General features: G+C 41.1%; 1 protein-coding gene across 1 annotated transcript; it reads left to right on the top strand.

Moving 5' to 3' along the window:
* Positions 1-4,173: 4,173 nt before the first annotated feature.
* Positions 4,174-18,409, top strand: ZBTB21 (zinc finger and BTB domain containing 21). The gene is made up of 2 exons (XM_063956686.1): positions 4,174-4,331; positions 7,543-18,409. Exon 2 carries the CDS (start codon positions 7,556-7,558, stop codon positions 10,652-10,654), a length of 3,099 nt encoding a protein of 1,032 aa, XP_063812756.1. The 5' UTR covers positions 4,174-4,331; positions 7,543-7,555; the 3' UTR covers positions 10,655-18,409.
* Positions 18,410-18,642: the final 233 nt, after the last annotated feature.

The raw sequence follows: 18,642 nt of genomic DNA, 5'->3' as shown, positions 1-18,642 counted from the left end.
TATCAATATTTTCAATCAGGGACTCTGACCAAACTACCCCAGCACTGCCCATCCAGGCAGTCGCTACAGCTGGTCGTAGTATAACACCTGCATGTGTGTATATACTTTTTTGGATATTTTCCATCCTCCTATCTGATGGATCTTTAAGTGCGGCCGTCTCAGGAGAGGGTAACGCCACTTGTTTAGATAAGCGTGTTAGCGCCTTGTCCACCCTAGGAGGTGTTTCCCAGCGCTCCCTAACCTCTGGCGGGAAAGGGTATAATGCCAATAATTTCTTTGAAATTATCAGCTTTTTATCAGGGGCAACCCACGCTTCATTACACACGTCATTTAATTCTTCTGATTCAGGAAAAACTATAGGTAGTTTTTTCATACCCCACATAATACCCTGTTTAGTGGTACCTGTAGTATCAGCTAAATGTAACGCCTCCTTCATTGCCAAAATCATATAACGTGTGGCCCTACTGGAAAATACGGTTGAATCGTCACCGTCACCACTGGAGTCAGTGCCTGCGTCTGGGTCTGTGTCGACCGACTGAGGCAAAGGGCGTTTCACAGCCCCTGACGGTGTTTGAGTCGCCTGGACAGGCACTAATTGATTGTCCGGCCGCCTCATGTCGTCAAACGACTGCTTTAGCGTGTTGACACTATCCCGTAGTTCCATAAATAAAGGCATCCATTCTGGTGTCGACTCCCTAGGGGGTGACATCCTCATATTTGGCAATTGCTCCGCCTCCACACCAATATCGTCCTCATACATGTCGACACACACGTACCGACACACAGCAGACACACAGGGAATGCTCCTAACGAAGACAGGACCCACTAGCCCTTTGGGGAGACAGAGGGAGAGTTTGCCAGCACACACCAAAAGCGCTATATATATATATCAGGGATAGCCTTATAATAAGTGCTCCCTTATAGCTGCTTTGTTATATCAAAATATCGCCATAAATTTGCCCCCCCCTCTCTGTTTTACCCTGTTTCTGTAGTGCAGTGCAGGGGAGAGACTTGGGAGCCGTCCTGACCAGCGGAGCTGTGAGAGGAAATGGCGCCGTGTGCTGAGGAGATAGGCCCCGCCCCTTTTCTGGCGGGCTCGTCTCCCGCTATTTAGAAAAATCAGGCAGGGGTTAAATATCTCCATATAGCCTCTAGGGGCTATATGTGAGGTATTTTTAGCCTTTATAGGTATTCATTTGCCTCCCAGGGCGCCCCCCTCCCAGCGCCCTGCACCCTCAGTGACTGCCGTGTGAAGTGTGCGGAGAGGAAAATGGCGCACAGCTGCAGTGCTGTGCGCTACCTTTAGAAGACTGCAGGAGTCTTCAGCCGCCGATTCTGGACCTCTTCTGACTTCAGCATCTGCAAGGGGGCCGGCGGCGCGGCTCCGGTGACCATCCAGGCTGTACCTGTGATCGTCCCTCTGGAGCTTGATGTCCAGTAGCCAAGAAGCCAATCCATCCTGCACGCAGGTGAGTTGACTCCTTCTCCCCTCAGTCCCTCGCTGCAGTGATCCTGTTGCCAGCAGGAATCACTGTAAAATAAAAAACCTAGCTAAACTTTTTCTAAGCAGCTCTTTAGGAGAGCCACCTAGATTGCACCCTTCTCGGCCGGGCACAAAAATCTAACTGGAGTCTGGAGGAGGGTCATAGGGGGAGGAGCCAGTGCACACCACCTGATCTGAAAAAGCTTTACTTTTTGTGCCCTGTCTCCTGCGGAGCCGCTATTCCCCATGGTCCTTTCAGGAACCCCAGCATCCACTAGGACGATAGAGAAATTATCTTCTAGAAGCAGCTAGATAAATGTTAAGTAGAATCTGATTGGTTGAGCAACATCACCAGTTCTAAAATACTCCCACCTTCGTAAATTTACTCGTTTTTTTTTTTTGGGGGGGGGTAGTTGTTTTATGTTTTACATGATGCACTACAGTTTACAAGATAAGCTGTATATTCATTCATTTTGTTCCAGCATACGAGGAACATGTTTATTATGTTATCTATGTAGGGCACACATACAGTATTCCCCAGCGCTTTACAGAGACTACCTATATCCCACATAAATCCCTGCCTTAGTGCAGCTTACAATCTATAATTCATATTACACTAGGCTTCATTTTCTTGTCATTAGACAAGTAATACGCCTTTCACACCGCAGAAATAACCCGGTATCGACCCAGTATATTGCCGAGTCACTGTGCGGTGTGAAAGGGGCAATGGACGAATTCCTGGGCAGCCTGACCCGGTAATTCAACCCAGGAATAAAGCAGCGTTATTCCCAGGTTAAATACCGGGTCAGGTGCAGTGTGAACGGGTTGCCGGGTCGATTCAACCCGGGACCTGTTCACTACATAGGGAGAGGCGGCGCAGAGATGAGTTCTTCTCTTGCCTCTGCCCCCCTCCATTATGGCAACCCGACCCAGCATATTGCCAGGTCAGGGACGCAGTGTGAAGGGCCCACTGCCGGGTCCCACCTGGGAAGGACCCATTTCCAATTCCCAGGCGGGACCCGGAATTGCGATCTGAAAGGGGTATAACCCACCCATATGTTTTTGGAGTGTGGGAGAAAACTCACGCAAACACATGGAAAACATACAAACTCCACACAAATGCCTTGGTCAGGAATTTAACTTGTGACCGCATGGATGTGGGACAGTGATGTAACACACGTCCACCGTGCTGCCCTGTATATAACACGAGAAGCGGTGTTACGAAACCGTCTGCCTCGGCTTCGGATGAGCAAGAATTGACCATAAAAACATGAGGCCGCGTTGTGCACACAGGGAGCTGTACGCAGTCAGCAAGAGGCATTGTTATTTATACACTGCGCTACACTGGATTGCTAATGCTTAGGTTATACTCATGATAATAAAGGTACATATCGTACACCACCCAGGAGAAGGCTGCACCGCCGCATACTCAATATGAATAGTTTAGAGCAGAGAAGGGAAAGGGGGGACATGATAGAAACTTCCAAATATATCAAGGGCTTTAACAAAGTCCAGGAGGGAAACATTCTCCAACTGGAGAAAAGCAATAGGACACAAGGACATGCACTGAGACTGGAGGGGGGAGGTTCAGGGGAAATTTCAGGAAAAATTACTTCACAGAAAGGGTAGTGGATAAGTGGAATAGCCTCTCATCAGAGGTGGTAGAGGCTAAGACAGTAGAGCAATTTAAACATGCATGGGATAGACATAAGGATATGCTTACACAGAAATAAGGATCAAATAAGGTTTGAGATAAAAATATGGTGAAAAAAGGAGCAGACTAGATATGCCAAGTGGTTCTTATCTGCCGTCAAATTCTATGTTTCTATACAAGGCCTGTCCCATAGATTGTAAGCTTGCGAGCAGGGCCCTCCTACCACTATGACTGTTTATTTTTACCCAGTTTTGTCTTCTAATCGTGTCTCGCTGTAAAGCGCAATGGAATTTGCTGCGCTATATAAGAAACTTAATAAATAATCTCGCAAAACCACACACTTCTGAGCGTACAGACACAATCCCGGGGAAACATGTCATCCAAAATAATAACAGGAGCTCCTGCGTGCCCCAATGCGGGAAATACATGAAACTGCCTAAGTCTCTCAGAACCAAACATCACAGCTTCCCACTTCAGCTCATCAACGCCCTCTCGGTGCAAAGACCAGGCCCGGGCGGGCCCAGCCAGCGGCACAACATGACGTCTCAAAATTAGCTGCAGACTGAGAACGTTGCGTCAGTATCGTAACCCGAATCGCAGAGTAACCGGTCTATGCTTATATTAACATGTAGCTCAAATAGGGGAGCAGTTGCATTGGGTACATTATTATTAGCAGTAATGCTAAGGGGACAGAAGGGAATTAGTGATCACACTAGATTCTCAGCTCTTCGGAGCAGTGCCCACCTCGCTGCTACCTTAGCCGACCCAATTTCTTTATTATTATGCTTGCAAATCACTTGGGTGACTTTATAAATACCAAGTGTTCCTGTCCCATGTAGAATAATATATACATTTTAGCACATCATACACACATATAGATGTGTGTGTATATAGAACACACACAGGCATGATGTAATGCCTCCCCCCCCGTGCATATCTGGGAAGCCTGGTGACAACAGCAATCACCTCACCACCACCACCCCCCCGACACAGTCCCCATCCAGGCCCCGCCCCCGGGAGCGGCAGCCAATCGGAGGGTCGCGCACGTGACGAGCGCTCCGTGCGATGACCTCATCCCTGGTGTGGGATGACGTCAAATTCAAGATGGATGGAATCACGACGGCGGCAGGCGCACGCCGATGACTGGGGGACTCCGGAGCGGACGAGCTGCACCCCGGTATCCGCGGACTGACGGTGGGTAACCCGAACGCCGCTGCCAGCCCTTTCTCCTGCCTGACGTAACTGTGAGGTGGCCTCTCCGTATCCCCCACTTCTTCTCCCCCCGAGCGCTCTCGGCTCCTCCCGCCCTGCCTCCTCCCGTATCGGCCGTCTGCCTCCTCTCCCCCCATCTTCCACCACCACTCCTCTCTCTATCTGGACAGGAGGCCGTTAGCGCGCAGGCGCCGCTCAGGCAGCGTCTCTCCCCTTTCCAAGATGGCGGCACATGGCGCCGTGCTTCCGGCCGGCACTGGGTCAGCTGACGCGCGCTCAGCTCCCCGATTGGCGAACGCCCCGCCCTCAAACTGACTCCACTGCTGGGGAGTTTGCCCGCGCTTTTCCCATTGCGTCGGTCTCCAAGAAAATGGCGGCTGCTCAGAAAGTTGTTGGCTGCCATCAGTAACCCACGTTTCTTTTTTTTTTTCCTTTTTTTTAATCACCGTGTCATTGCTTCTAACATAAGATTTTAGGGACTTCCATAGGGGTTTAATTTGCTGGGTATTAACGGAGTTACAAGTCTACTTCATAACATGTCTGGGGGTCCTACTTGCAGACTCTTGGGAGAAATGTGTCAAACCTCCTATAAAGGATAGGTAGAGATATTGCCTATGGCAACCAATTAGATATTAGTTATTTTATAGACTGTACTCTGTGAATGATAGGTAGAAGCTAATTGGCTGCTATGAACATCTCCACTTTTACTTTTTAGAAGGTTTCTTACGTCTACCCGATTGGCAGGCATAGGGATGGCCATCGATCATTGATAGTTTACCCCCAATGGTCGATGATTTTGTCATTACAATCCTTTATTTATATGGCGCCACATGGGATCCGCAGCGCCATCGCATGTCAGCGATGGTTTTACCTCCGTCCCCCTCCCCAGCATTGCTTTCAAACCTTGGTTGGGTTTGGCCTGCTGGTTCCCCAGCAGGGATGGCCATCGATTAATACTATCTGATCGCAGCACAGCAAAATGTTGCTAGCGAGCGATTAACTCGGAATGACCCCCTTTGCTAGATGTGGTTTATATTAGAAGGAGGTTGATTAAATTATGAAAACCTCTTTGTAATAAAACTGTTGTTTAATTGGGATGTGGTTACATTGCTGGCAGTTGGGATTCCATCAGTCAGGTTACCGATGCCGAAATCCCGACCCCTAACAATGTCGACACGCAATCCCGACCGTCAGGGTCTATTCTCATAACACCTATAGAGTGTTGTGACGTGGCCGGGATCTCGGCGTCCGGATGCTGACCGCTGGGATCCCAAAAACCAGTCTCCCAGCCCCAACCCGTTTAATTAGTGTTCAATCACTGTCATTACATCTACGTTATTGGTGCTTGGGCTTTGTGATGAGGTGCTGTTTAGAAACTGATGCCGCTTCATCAATTTGTGAGCCCTGTGTTCCAAAATCAACGTTATGTACAGTGCCTTGTTGAAGCCAAAAATTTCCCACTGAATACTTGTGGCGTCGTTGAGGACTTTCCCCGGTGTAGGGAATGCTCTTGCTCAGATATTCCCTGTCTGTCAGCCCTGAAGGTTACAACTTGCGTGGGGGCTATTGTGCAGACAGTGATGCAAGTATACATTGGAACACTTTGAGCAGTATAAAGTAAAATTGACAAATGAATATTTGGGGGCTTCATTTTTAAATTTACTTGCACTCGGTATTATTGTACGAGCGGATGCCTCCACGTACAATATTACAGTTATTGAACTTTTAGCTCCATGGCATGTAACTCTTTATCACAACTAAACTGCTGTATTATCAGTAATCTCCATGTAACATCAGATTCAATTAGCTGCAAGCTTCCTTTAGAGCCCAACGCCGCCTGCAGCTGCGCGTACTTCTGGTTGCAAGATAGATATTTATTTTTGATTGTTTCTTACATGCGGTATTCCACAGAGTCTCGGATTATCTCGCTTCATTTACTTTTTTTTTCTAACGTTGCATTTAGGGGCATAATTGGCACTGAACTACCTGACAATGACCTTTTCTCTCTCTTGGGCAAGTTAGACAGTACAAGGAATTGTCTTGTGCCTATGCATGGCCCCCAACCCTTATGAGTGCAACAGGACAGTCTTGCTTTTTTATCTCTATCTGGCCTCTGGGGGGTGACCCCTTCTATGAAGCCCGACCTGATCAAAGTCTCATCTGATGAGACTGTTTTGCAAAGAATTTAGGTAACCATCTGAGATTTTGTTGCCAGGGCGGTACCTCATTATTATTATCCTTTATATGGTGCCACAAGGGTTCCGCAGCGCCCAATTACAGAGTACATAATCAAAACAGGAAAACAGTGACTTACAGTTGAAGACAATATAGGACAAGTACAGGGTAACTAAGCATAACTACATCAGTAGACGACATAGAGATAAGTATCAAGGTGGCCGAGAACTGCAGGATTTGGGCAGCTAAAGATTATTAAAGTAAGAAAAGGATAATAACATGAGGGAAGAGAGCCCTGCTCGTGAGAGCTTACAATCTAAAGGTAAATGACAGGTAAATGGATGCTTGGGGGGGGGGCGGGGGGGGGGGGGATCACTTGGGCAAGGGCAGTCATTATCTTTTGGACAACTTATTTAGGTCCAGGATTAGCTGTGATTTTAGTTTGTTATGGTTTTGGGAAGAGGCAAATTGTACAGTGCTCCAGAATATGTAAATATATATAAGTAAACATAACTAAATAAATTGAGTGGGTCAACCTTAATCTGGGTGGTAATAAAGTCATTGGGGTTATGAGCATGCGAAGAGTCAATCCTGGGTGATATATTTGGGGGGTGGGGAGGCAGATATAATTTGGAGGATTATAAATATATAGGGTATGACCTGGGGAGGAAACAATAGAAGAGGAATAACCTTATAAGTTATTGAGGCATGTGGTCACCACTCTTTTCATAGGTTTTTACAAAGGGTGAAAGTTGTGGGAATTGTTTGCTTGTGAATTTTAGGTGCTTCTCTTTATCATCATGCAAAGTGTGGCCTTGGTTTAGGGCAAGTTGTCACCTAAATGCAAAGTTAGAAATGGAGCCCAGTTGTGTGAAGGTAGCAAGAATACCCAAATACAACACCTAGCTACACTATGGCACATAGTACAGTATTTGAAATTGATCAAAATTGAATGTTGTTGATGACAATACATACATGTATTTTTGTTTTTTCTCTTCCCTTTTTTTTTTCTTTTTAGATCAATCATAACAATGGATGGACTTCTACATTACATAAATCCAGCCCATGCAATCTCTATGTTGAGCTCTTTAAATGAGGAACGTCTGAAAGGTCAACTTTGCGATGTTCTTCTGATAGTTGGGGACCAGAAATTTAGAGCACACAAAAATGTGTTGGCTGCAAGCAGTGAATATTTCCACAGCTTGTTCATGGATAAAAACAATGAGTCTCAGACGGTCTTTCAGCTGGACTTTTGCGAAGCAGATGCGTTTGACAACGTCTTGAACTATATATATTCCTCATCTCTGTTCGCCGAGAAAGGAAGTCTTGCTGCTGTGCAGGAACTAGGCTATAGTCTAGGTATCAGTTTTCTTACAAATATACTTTCCAAAACTCCTCAAGCACCATTTTCTTCATGTCCAAGCAAAAAGTCTGCTCTGCAAGAAGAAGATGACAGTGGGTCTCAGCAAAGAAGTGTTATAGTCTGTCAGAGCAGAAATGAAGCACAAAGCAGGGACGTTAGTAATTTACAAGACAAAAGCCAGGCTTCTAAACCCTCCTCTTCTATGGGGAAGGCGAATTCTGCTAAACATCATATGCGATCTGATTCACTTTCCAGTTTCTTAGCTTCTGAAAGAAAGTGGCATGGATCTTCTAACTCTTCAGGAGAGCGAAGCATAAGTGGTTGGTTGAAAAGAAACACTTTATTGCATCAGAAGACATATGAAGGTCTTGATGATGATGATGATGGTGACGATGATGATGATCACCCTTCCTCTAGCAGGTCTTTGTCAAGAGGGCATGCTTTGGAGATCTATAAGAAAAAAATGGTGCCCTCATTACTATGCTCATCTGAATCCTCATTTTCAACACCGGACATAAAAAGAGAGAGTCCACAGAGCAAGGAAGAAGAAAGAAACCTGATGTATTACTCTCAGCTTGCACTGGTAGATTCTTCTGCTGGATCTTCAAGCCAACGAATTGACCGAAGTGGACCGCTTGTCAAAAGTCTTCTTCGAAGATCACTCTCTATGGATAGCCAGGTTCCTGCTTACTCTCAAACTGTTGACTTGCAGTCTCTTCAAGTAACATCAGCCCTAAAAGACAACTCAAAAAGAGATGCTTCTTGTAGCATGTCTCACAGGCACACATTAAAAGGAGCAGTAGATAAAGCTAGCATTAGAGATGAGGGACAAGAAAAAACGGTTGATCTCATGAGACCGTTTACATCATCGCAGTCAACCGCTACAGAAATGGGTATTCGCATAAAGGCTGAGCCCAGCAGTCCCGCTTCAGAACAACCATCAGAAATTTTTCAGATTACTGTTGGAGATGCTTCTCAAACAAGGAGCAGACCTCGTCCTCTTCATCCTGAACATGAGACTCCTTTAAATCGACTTCCAGCTAAAAGAAGATTTCAAGCTGATAGAAGAATGCTGCCTAGACGAGTAAAGATGAAATCAAGCAGCTCTCCGGAATCAGAGTATAACTTTAGGGAAGACACTACTGCCTTCGGTGACTTCTCAGATTCCGATGACAGCAAGGAGATGGGTGTTGCAATACCTGAAATCCTGCAAAGCAAAAAGTTTAAATGTAAACACTGCCTTAAAATATTTAGATCAACTGCTGGTCTTCATCGTCATATGAACATGTACCACAATCCTGAGAAACCATATTCTTGTGACATTTGCTACAAAAGATTTCACACAAATTTTAAAGTGTGGACTCACTGTCAGACGCAACATGGGATAGTGAAGAACCCGTCGCCCGCTTCCAGTGCACAAGCCGTTTTGGATGAAAAATTCCAAAGGAAATTAATTGACATTGTCAGAGAACGGGAAATTAAAAAAGCGCTTATGTTTAAGTTACGACGAGGCAAAGCAGGCTTTCCAGGAATGGCAAGTAGTCAAGCACAAGCACTGAAGAGGTCACGGTCAAGAACCAAAACTGCTTTTACATGCAACCATTGTGGGAAAGCTTACCGTTTCCTGTCTCAGTTAAAGCAGCACTGCAAAATGCATCCAGGGGAAAAATCCGGATACAGCAGCAAAAACATTAGACCTAAAGTACCTTCACCTCCAAAGAGCCCAGTGGAAAGCAAGGAGGTTTTTCACTGCCGTCTCTGCAATGCCAAGTTATCTTCATTTGTTGAACAGGGAAACCACGAGCGGATGTGTAGAAATGCAACATTATGTCCGTATTGTAGTCTTCGATTTTCTACTCCAGAACTCAAAAACGAACATGAACCAAAGTGTGAGTACAAGAAGCTCACATGTCTTGAGTGCATGAGAACATTTAAATCTTCTTTTAGTATTTGGCGTCATCAGGTGGAAGTCCACAACCAAAACACAATGACTCCAACAGAAAATTTCTCATTGCCTTTGCTCGATCACAATGGCGAGATTAGCAATCCACCAAGGCTCCACTCTCTGTCTGAATCCAGTAAGGGGAATAACAATATAGACGACGGCGAATACAGTGATTCTTCAGAACATATGAACTTTGATTCAGAGGATTCAAACTGCCTCCCTGAAGATCTTAGCATTTCAAAACCATTCAGCATGAAGATCAAGGAAGAACCTGTAGATGACATGGACGATAGCTCTGAAGCTCACTATGACCATAAAGAAGACCTGTCTGGCTCGGAGCGCGGCATGTGGTCTTGTGAAAAATGTGGGAAAATGTTTACAGTTTTCAAGCAACTAGAGCGCCATCAAGAACTACTGTGCTCCGTCAAACCTTTCATTTGTCATGTATGCAACAAAGCCTTCAGGACAAACTTTCGCCTTTGGAGTCACTTTCAATCCCACATGGGCCCAGGAGAAGATTCTTTCAAAGAAACAGAAGCTTGCGCTCCCATGAGCTCCCCATCCCCTCCACCAACCCCGCTGCCACAGCCACCGCCTCTCCCACCTAAAATAGAGCCCATAGAACCAGAACGAGGCACCATTTTTCCAGAGAAATCAAATGCTACAGAAAAAGTGTTTGCTCCTCAAGAATCGGACACACTCTTCTACCATGCCCCACCTCTCTCAGCCATCACCTTTAAACGACAGTTCATGTGTAAACTGTGTCACAGGACCTTTAAAACTGCATTCAGTCTGTGGAGTCACGAGCAGACACACAACTGAATCTCTGGTGCTGGATTAAAGTCTCTTTCTTTACTGTGCCGATAATTCCTTTCAAGAAGTCAACAGTAGAAAACGCCCGAAGAATTTGCCCTTTCTATTGGTGTTATTGCTAGATGACTATAAACGGTGTGCAGTAAGATGGTCTGAATTTTGTTCATTAATTAAACCCTTAATCCACACTGGACTCTTTTGACCTGTTTCATATGCATGTGATTCTTGACCATCCCAGTCACACAGAAAGTTTGAAGTTCCTTCCTCTTTTGTTGGTGGAAAAGATTTCAGTTTGACGTTATTGGAAACTTCTCATCCTCCTGTCATTTTTAGTGGGACTAAATAGATTGACTAACTGCTTACAGTAAATAATAATGTGATTTTGTATTTTTAGGTATCTTCTTTTAGCAATAATCAATATAAGAACCTCAACTTAATATGACACAAACTTGGTAAATTTTTGTTGTTGTCCAGGCACAGGGTGGATTGATACTGCGCTAGCTAAGTAGATAAGCGTTGATTTTTACAAATTCAAATAACAAAAAATAAAATAGCGGAATATAGCTGAACCAAACATCATTGTAACTGACCACTGCATTGACGTGGTTCCACTTTATTCAAGTTCTCTGCATTTGTGATAAATACAAGTTTCCTAGTTTTACTGTAAGTTTTATTACTTAAACAGACAGACATCTCCGACAATCCCTGTGCATTAAGATATAGCATGTTTTTTTGGGGGGGTTTTTGTACATTTTAATTTTATATTTTTTGTTTTCTATTTTTTCTTTTTTTTCATTTAGTCTGGATCTATCGGAAATACCCTATTTCTTATTCCGTTTATTTCTGATTCAGTTTACAGATTAACAACATTTTCAGTGCATTGAGACTTCTGGCTACATTTTTGTTAGCAGAATAATTTAGACTATTAGATTCCCGGATCTTCATCAGACCAGTGCTGCTGCTTTTTATTAAAGAATTGTCAAAACTGGAATTCCATTTTCTCTGTAAATTGAATACTCAAAACTAAATGCATAAAGCACAAGTTTATGTATCTTAGATTTTACTAAGTACTAGTTAAATGAATAAAACTCGCGTTATTGATAATGTACAGTAGGTGTCTGGACTTAATAGGTGATAGAATTGCTTGAAAAGACATTTTTCTGTCTTTTTTTTTTTTTTTTATATAATTGCATAAGGAGAGTTTGAAATAATTATTTTTTATTCTAGTGTATTTAATACTTTGGGTTAAATGCAATAGCCAGAGAGAAACCGGAAGTGTGGGATTTTGTGCGAGGCTGGCTGGATTTTTAAAGTGGAAATAATTTACACGGCAAAAATATGTAAATGATTGGCGCTTTAAAAATCGAGCCATACTCCTGCTTCTCGCAGGCTATTACATTACATTTACAAGTCTGTAGGTGGCTGCAGTTTTGAGATGAGATGCCTGAAAATTGATGCATTCATTCATTTGTTGGTTAAACCTACCTACTACATTATCTCTGAGCAATTACTTATAGTGCACCATCTTTGTTGTCATTTTATTGTTTGTATGTAGGGGAATATGGCCCATGGCTGTAATAACACAGACATACATAAATTATATAAATAATATGGGATGCAGTTATGTCACAATACCGATGCCTACATCCCGCCCCGTCAAAAACCTGACAGTCGGCATGCCAAGTAACAGGGACTGTTCCCACCCTTAGAGTGGGAATAGAACCTGTTGCGAGCACAGCTTGCCACCGAGCCCGCAAGTGTCTTAGTTGCGCTCGTCCCGGCCTTACCAACCCCCCCCCCCGAGATCACGCCATCTGTATGGTGACCGGCGGGATCCCAAGTGCCGGTCACCCATACCCAACCCTTTTTTCAGGTTACTGCATTTACAAACAATATTTTGACACAAAGCATAGTGCTTTATTCCGATATTATATCTTATAAAACAACCTAGAGCAACAATAAAACTATATTGAACATTCTGTATATGTTCCAAAATGGCAACTTGCCCATTTCTGTCAAAGAATGATACAAGCCAACAGGGCGCATCATTTGGACTTTTATTTATTGAAAACGTATTGCATATTATTTAATTCATCTATAGGAGAGATTTACTGTGCTATATTATTTTTTTCTTAGTATTTGCAAAATTAGTGAGTATTATTTTTTAAATGTTACGATATTTTTCATTCTCTAGAAAGAATGATTAGAAAAGAAATAAGTAGTAGCGATGGGGTAGATTTACTAAAGAGCAGTTTCTTAAAGTCGCCGATCTTCCTCTGCTTTGACCGATCGTTTTAGAATGGCAATAGGAATAAATGATAAACAAGGCTAGTTTAGCCGTTATTGCCGTTCTAACAGTGCATCTGCCAAAGCCTCCGATGAGTGTTGTCTTTGACAACCCGGCCCTTAGTAAGTCTCTTAGATTCTGAACATTTGTTTTCTCAATTGTATGAAGCCTACCGTGTATGCATTGTACCATCTCTGTAATTGAATCCTTCAAATTATCGGGTCAACTGTCTTGTATCACAAAAAAACTGCCTTTTATTTGATAGGTGACTTTGTATTTTCAGTTGAACCTCACTGACCTATGGTTTCAGATAATCCGTCACCGTTATGAGGGAAATAATACATTCTACAGTTCAATGCACGCAAAGTATGATTTGCGTATATGTATCCTTTCTTTTTCTTTTTCTTCACTATAATTTACTTGTCATTGGCTTAAAGCCGTGATGGCATCCTGAAGACTTCTAGGGCCGGATGTGTGGCCTCCTCGCCTACACTCAATTCCAGCAATAGATAAATAATACATTTAACCAAATATACCAGGGGGTGAAATTCTGGCAAATTTGCCCCATTTTTTTTTTTAAGTGTTCATCATTTAGAAGTCAAAACCCAGCTGGTTTTGCCTTTTAAACGATTGCTACTTTAATACATTGGGCAGACCGGATGGTGTGTGGCCTATGCCTGCAGGTCAGTCTTATTACATTTTCCCTCATATGTTCTTCAAATAGATTCTACATGTACACAAAAGCACACTTGGGATACTCTTATGCCATTCAAACACCCCACACACCACACAAAACACTCCTTAGATACCTTGCCCACCACACACAATGCCCACTCATTGAAAACACCCACACATGCCATTTAGAATACATCATCCAATTGCCCTAAAACACTACTACAGTAGTTTAATTGCAGTTATATATATTAACCATTCACGCCTCTAATTACACAGTGGTCTGCCTGTTACTTCGAATGGTTTAAAGGGAAATGTTACCTGCCTTTCACATACTTTTGCTTTATTTCCTCTGGCCTTAGGTACTTCAGATCAGGTATGTAGACACCATTATACCCCATGTCCGGAACAAGTCTAGGATATTTCGACCACGATTAAGAAACTTGCGAATTCCGTTTTGTGCAACGCAGAAATTTGAATGTTATGGGCACACCTAATTCCTAATACACAATTACGCTATGTACTATAGATTACTACCGATTACATTAGTGACCTATAGTTTGACATTATGTTATTAGTAGGCAAAATTGTCATCAAAGTCTCAGAAGAGAAAGGAGGTAGCAATATGAAAACACCTAAAGTGACACCTTAACAACATGAATCAAAACTCCCAATCAATATCTACCATAAGTTTGTGTTTAATGCATAGTAGCAACAAATTATGTGTATTTAATATCTTCTTTTGTCACTTGCATCCATCTATGTAGTTATCCCCCCCCCTTCTCTCCTCCACAACACACCCTGCAAGGCAGATCTGGTATCCAGTCTCTAGGTCGACCACTATTGGTTAACAGTAGGTTGACATGGACTAGGTCGACAAAACAAAAGGTCAACATGAGTTTTTCAAAAAGGTGCAAAAACTGATGTCGACCTTCTGTCATGTCGACATAGGGTGCCTGTTGACCTACTTACTATCAGATCTGATGGGACAATATTACAAGTGGTCAGTAGGCCAACTTGATATCAAAGTCCAAAAAGACAACAAAGCTAGTAATATAAAAACACCTTTAAGTGACGACTTAATAACAGATCAAGACTCACAATGTTGGTACTTCTCTAACCAACAAAAATTAGCTATAGCAAATGGTCATGGAGAGTCCTTGTGTTTTTGCAGACCTTTTATTAGTGATCTAGTAGTTTTGTTTTAGACAAAGTACAAAATATAGGATCGCCCTTGACGTGACACAATAATCTCCCAAATCTTTGTTACTAGCAATAAATAATTTGTAGTTCATATTGATTCTCTCCAGTTAAAGAGGTTGTATTCTGACATAAGAGCTGAAGAGGCCAGCATGTGATTTTCTTTTTCACTGGCGTACATCTATGTAGCCCCCCAGCACCAACCCACCTAACAGAGCCTTCCTTTTGAGTATATCCTGGGCCGATTGCTGTGCCATCTATGAACTTAGGCTTAGTATAAAACCAATTTAGAATACTGATAGTTAGACAGTCTTAGACTAATGGAATGACCTTGTGATTTGGCCTTTTTTCCTCTTTGTATACTTACAACTGCTGCCATCTGCTGGTAATAGTTTACTTTTTACCATATTATTTTATGGGTATGCAGCAACATATTTGTAATGGTCCCTTACAATTTAAACATACGTTTTTTTAAGTGAGCATTCCAAAAAAACACACACACACACAAAAAAAAGCACATGCATTTTTGAATATATATATATATATATATATATATATATATAATTTTTTTTTTTTTTTACAAGAGCTCTATCCAGCTGAATGGATGGGAGCATGCCTTATCTGGGGAATAATGCAGAATATAGTGTTGGAGTAAAGCAAGTGTGTTGTGCTACCAATGTGATAATGTGACCTGTGCCCTAGAAATTACTGTGTTCTAGCTTTCCTGAGAATTTCTGCTCAAAGTGCAAATGACTGTTGCCTATGAAACTCTATGAACACAGAAATAATTTTTCTAATGTGTTATGTCTAATAGTCAATGCACAATTTTATATCTGTCCATACACACACACACACACACACACACACACACTGCCAAACCTGCAAGAACAGTCTGTTTGGTGCTAGAACAAATGAGCGGGTCTGACGGGTCACTGTTAATGTGGTCAGATAATGATCCCAAATATAAAATTGGTACTGGCCGACATATTAGGGAATCCAATCCAATACAATCTTGATTGGAATCTGGTCCTTTTGGGCCTATGTGTTATTTGGTTTGCATCATATTAAGTCTTTAGCTGCGTCATTGGCCATCAAAATCTCATTGTGTTATGGGTACTTTACCGTCTAGCCAGACACATGCCTTTATGGCACAAAAACTATTTATAGGGGACATACAACCTGTTACGACATTCACTGTACATCAGACTGGTTTTTGCCATTGAATTATTTTATTTTTGTAATTTTTTTTTTTTTTAAACTTTTACATGATTTTTTCGTATTGAAGTTTCAAAAGATTTCCACACCTATTTTATGGGGGTCAAATGAATGGATATAAAAATGTATATTTTGGCCAAAAATGAAATTTACAAGTTTTTTTTTTTATTATTTAATATTGATTGTTGTATAATGGCACTCTGGAACTTTATTCATACTCTGGCATGTAAAGCAAAATCAAATGTTAATTCAATATAAAAAAAACATTAAGCACCTTGACTGAATTTGATTTGGAAGATTGCTTTAAACATGGCACCCATCAATATGAAACTAATGTCAAGATCTGCACATTTGCAAGTATAATTGTGGATTTTACAAAGTGTTCTTGAAAAGAACACTATAAAAAATATTTATTTTAAAACTAAAGATCTAATTTAGAGCTTACGCTTCAACAGCAACAAAATCTGAGGTATAATGTGATTGTATTGATTCTATATAATCATTTTTCTGTGGTTATACAAATGCATGGAAGTTACAGGTAAGCTTAATAACAAGTATGCAGAGAAATAAGCATAGTAGAAGTTTTTACAAAAGTATTCAAAAATATTTAAGAATTTAATATCTGAATTCAAGCCCAGTTAGGTTCAAACGAATAATGCATCTATTTACATGCTAGAAATACATTTAAATAGATTTTAATCCATTACAGTACTGGGTGGCAACTGTTGGGAACAAAAGAAAATCTAATTCAAACTACAAATTTTTGATACAAAAAGTTTTATAGTTCTATCGATTAAGCTCTTGTTTTCTAAATGGAAAAAAAAGTATTTACCTTTTAAACTCAAACTGGTGTTTAAAACGTACTAGCAGTTCTTATTATTGTGCTTGAATATTACATTTAAAGTTGTTGTTTTTCTTCATCAGATGGTAAAATAAAATAGGCACAGAAACTGTTTCATCCATATAAATTTACAAGTGAACACATTTTTGTCTTTCTTTTTCTCATTTAGGGAGATATTTAATTAGCCCCAAAAATATTTTTTACTTTTTCGTCTTTTTCAGGGAATGGGTATTTAATTATTCCTCCTCTTTGTTTTTTGTTTTTTTGCATCTGAAAATGTATTTATTTTTTCCATTTTTGGGCAAAAACACATAAGATCCTGGATGAGTTCCCGGATCTATATGTTTTTGCGATCGTGAAAATGGGGCATTTTGTTGGAGATTTATTTATTTATTGCCTTCCCCAGGCAGTTGACAAATTAATCCACGATGGGTGCCGTCTTTGGGACTACATGGATAGCCACGGGCGGGTCAATAAATTGCAGTAAATTTATGTTGCTAATTGAATATGCCCCTAATGTTTATTTTTTTTTATTTTTTAGAATTTAATTCTTGATAAAACATTGCAGAAGAAGAACGCTATAGAATAGAAAGTATTTGAAACCAATTACTAGAGTATTCGCATTACAAGTCCTCCTTATTTACTTGTCATATTGCTATGATACATTACAACATGGAAGACGTGTCTCATAGGATGATGTGAATTTACATAGGTTCAGTTTATTTTGGTTATGCTCCATACTGACAGTACAGTGAGAAGAGGCATGTCTAGTTACACAGAGCCCATGTTTTTGGTCCGTGTATAATTAAATCCACTGTATCAATTGTAAAAAGTTTTGCTGCAGTTATACTTTGTTTTAATTATCCAAATATAGTTATGCTGCTTATCTTTGTCTACTGTATTTATTCTGCAACCTGTTTAGTTGTTTAAAAGAGATATTATGCTGCAATTAATTAATTCGATTTTTAAGTATTTACATTCATAATAATAATAACTGAACTCCTCCATTGGGACTCACACGGACAAGCGGTTTTACACCCTCCTATATAGTATGTTTCGCTGCAACTTGAACAATACTCGCTGAAGTTTTTCTAAATGCTAGATGGATAAAAAAAAATGAAGCAACCAACACTCAAGTTTCTGACAGTGTTAAAATATTGTGAGTATGCCTAAAGCATTTATCCTGATAATCTACGAGCCCTATTTTATGTAAACGCACGATCTGTGAGCGTTGCAGATAGATGGTTCTAACACTGAGTACATGCCTTAAGTGTGTAATTTGTGATTCTATATATTCCGATACTGCTATTAGCACAGTACATCAGCACATCTGATTTATAAATCGATTTTTACTTTTGTCAGAAAAGATACATCCTAATGTAGACAGAATCTTTATCCTGTCCTGTAATGTTATTTGTTATAATTATTTTCTACTGGTAGTTTTTTTTTTTTTTCTTTACTATGCTGTTGACCAACAAATGTTGAATCTAATAAAGTTACAATTTTTTTTTTTCTTTTGAATTTGTGAATGCATATTCCTTCAAAATTACACTTGACTTTGTTTTATTATTTGTCCTTCTGAAAGTAGCGTATTCAGGCAAATGCGTCCGGATAAACAAAAATCTGCAGAGTTGGTACCTAAAATGATGGCTGTTACACCAGAGTGCAAAAGTACTACAAAGGCATCCTCATTGCACAAATTTGTGTATAGTACAATGCCGCTCCATTTTCATCTAGGGCCAAATCCAATTGGGTGCAAGGTTTTGGCCACAAAACAACTCG

Source organism: Pseudophryne corroboree, chromosome 2, assembly GCF_028390025.1.
Source record: "Pseudophryne corroboree isolate aPseCor3 chromosome 2, aPseCor3.hap2, whole genome shotgun sequence".
NCBI lineage: Eukaryota > Metazoa > Chordata > Amphibia > Anura > Myobatrachidae > Pseudophryne > Pseudophryne corroboree.
This window is presented reverse-complemented; position numbering and strand designations above follow the sequence as displayed.

Excerpts from the sequence above, each read along its gene's own strand:
- ZBTB21 (XM_063956686.1), top strand. The coding sequence starts at position 7,556 with ATGGATGGACTTCTACATTACATAAATCCAGCCCATGCAATCTCTATG.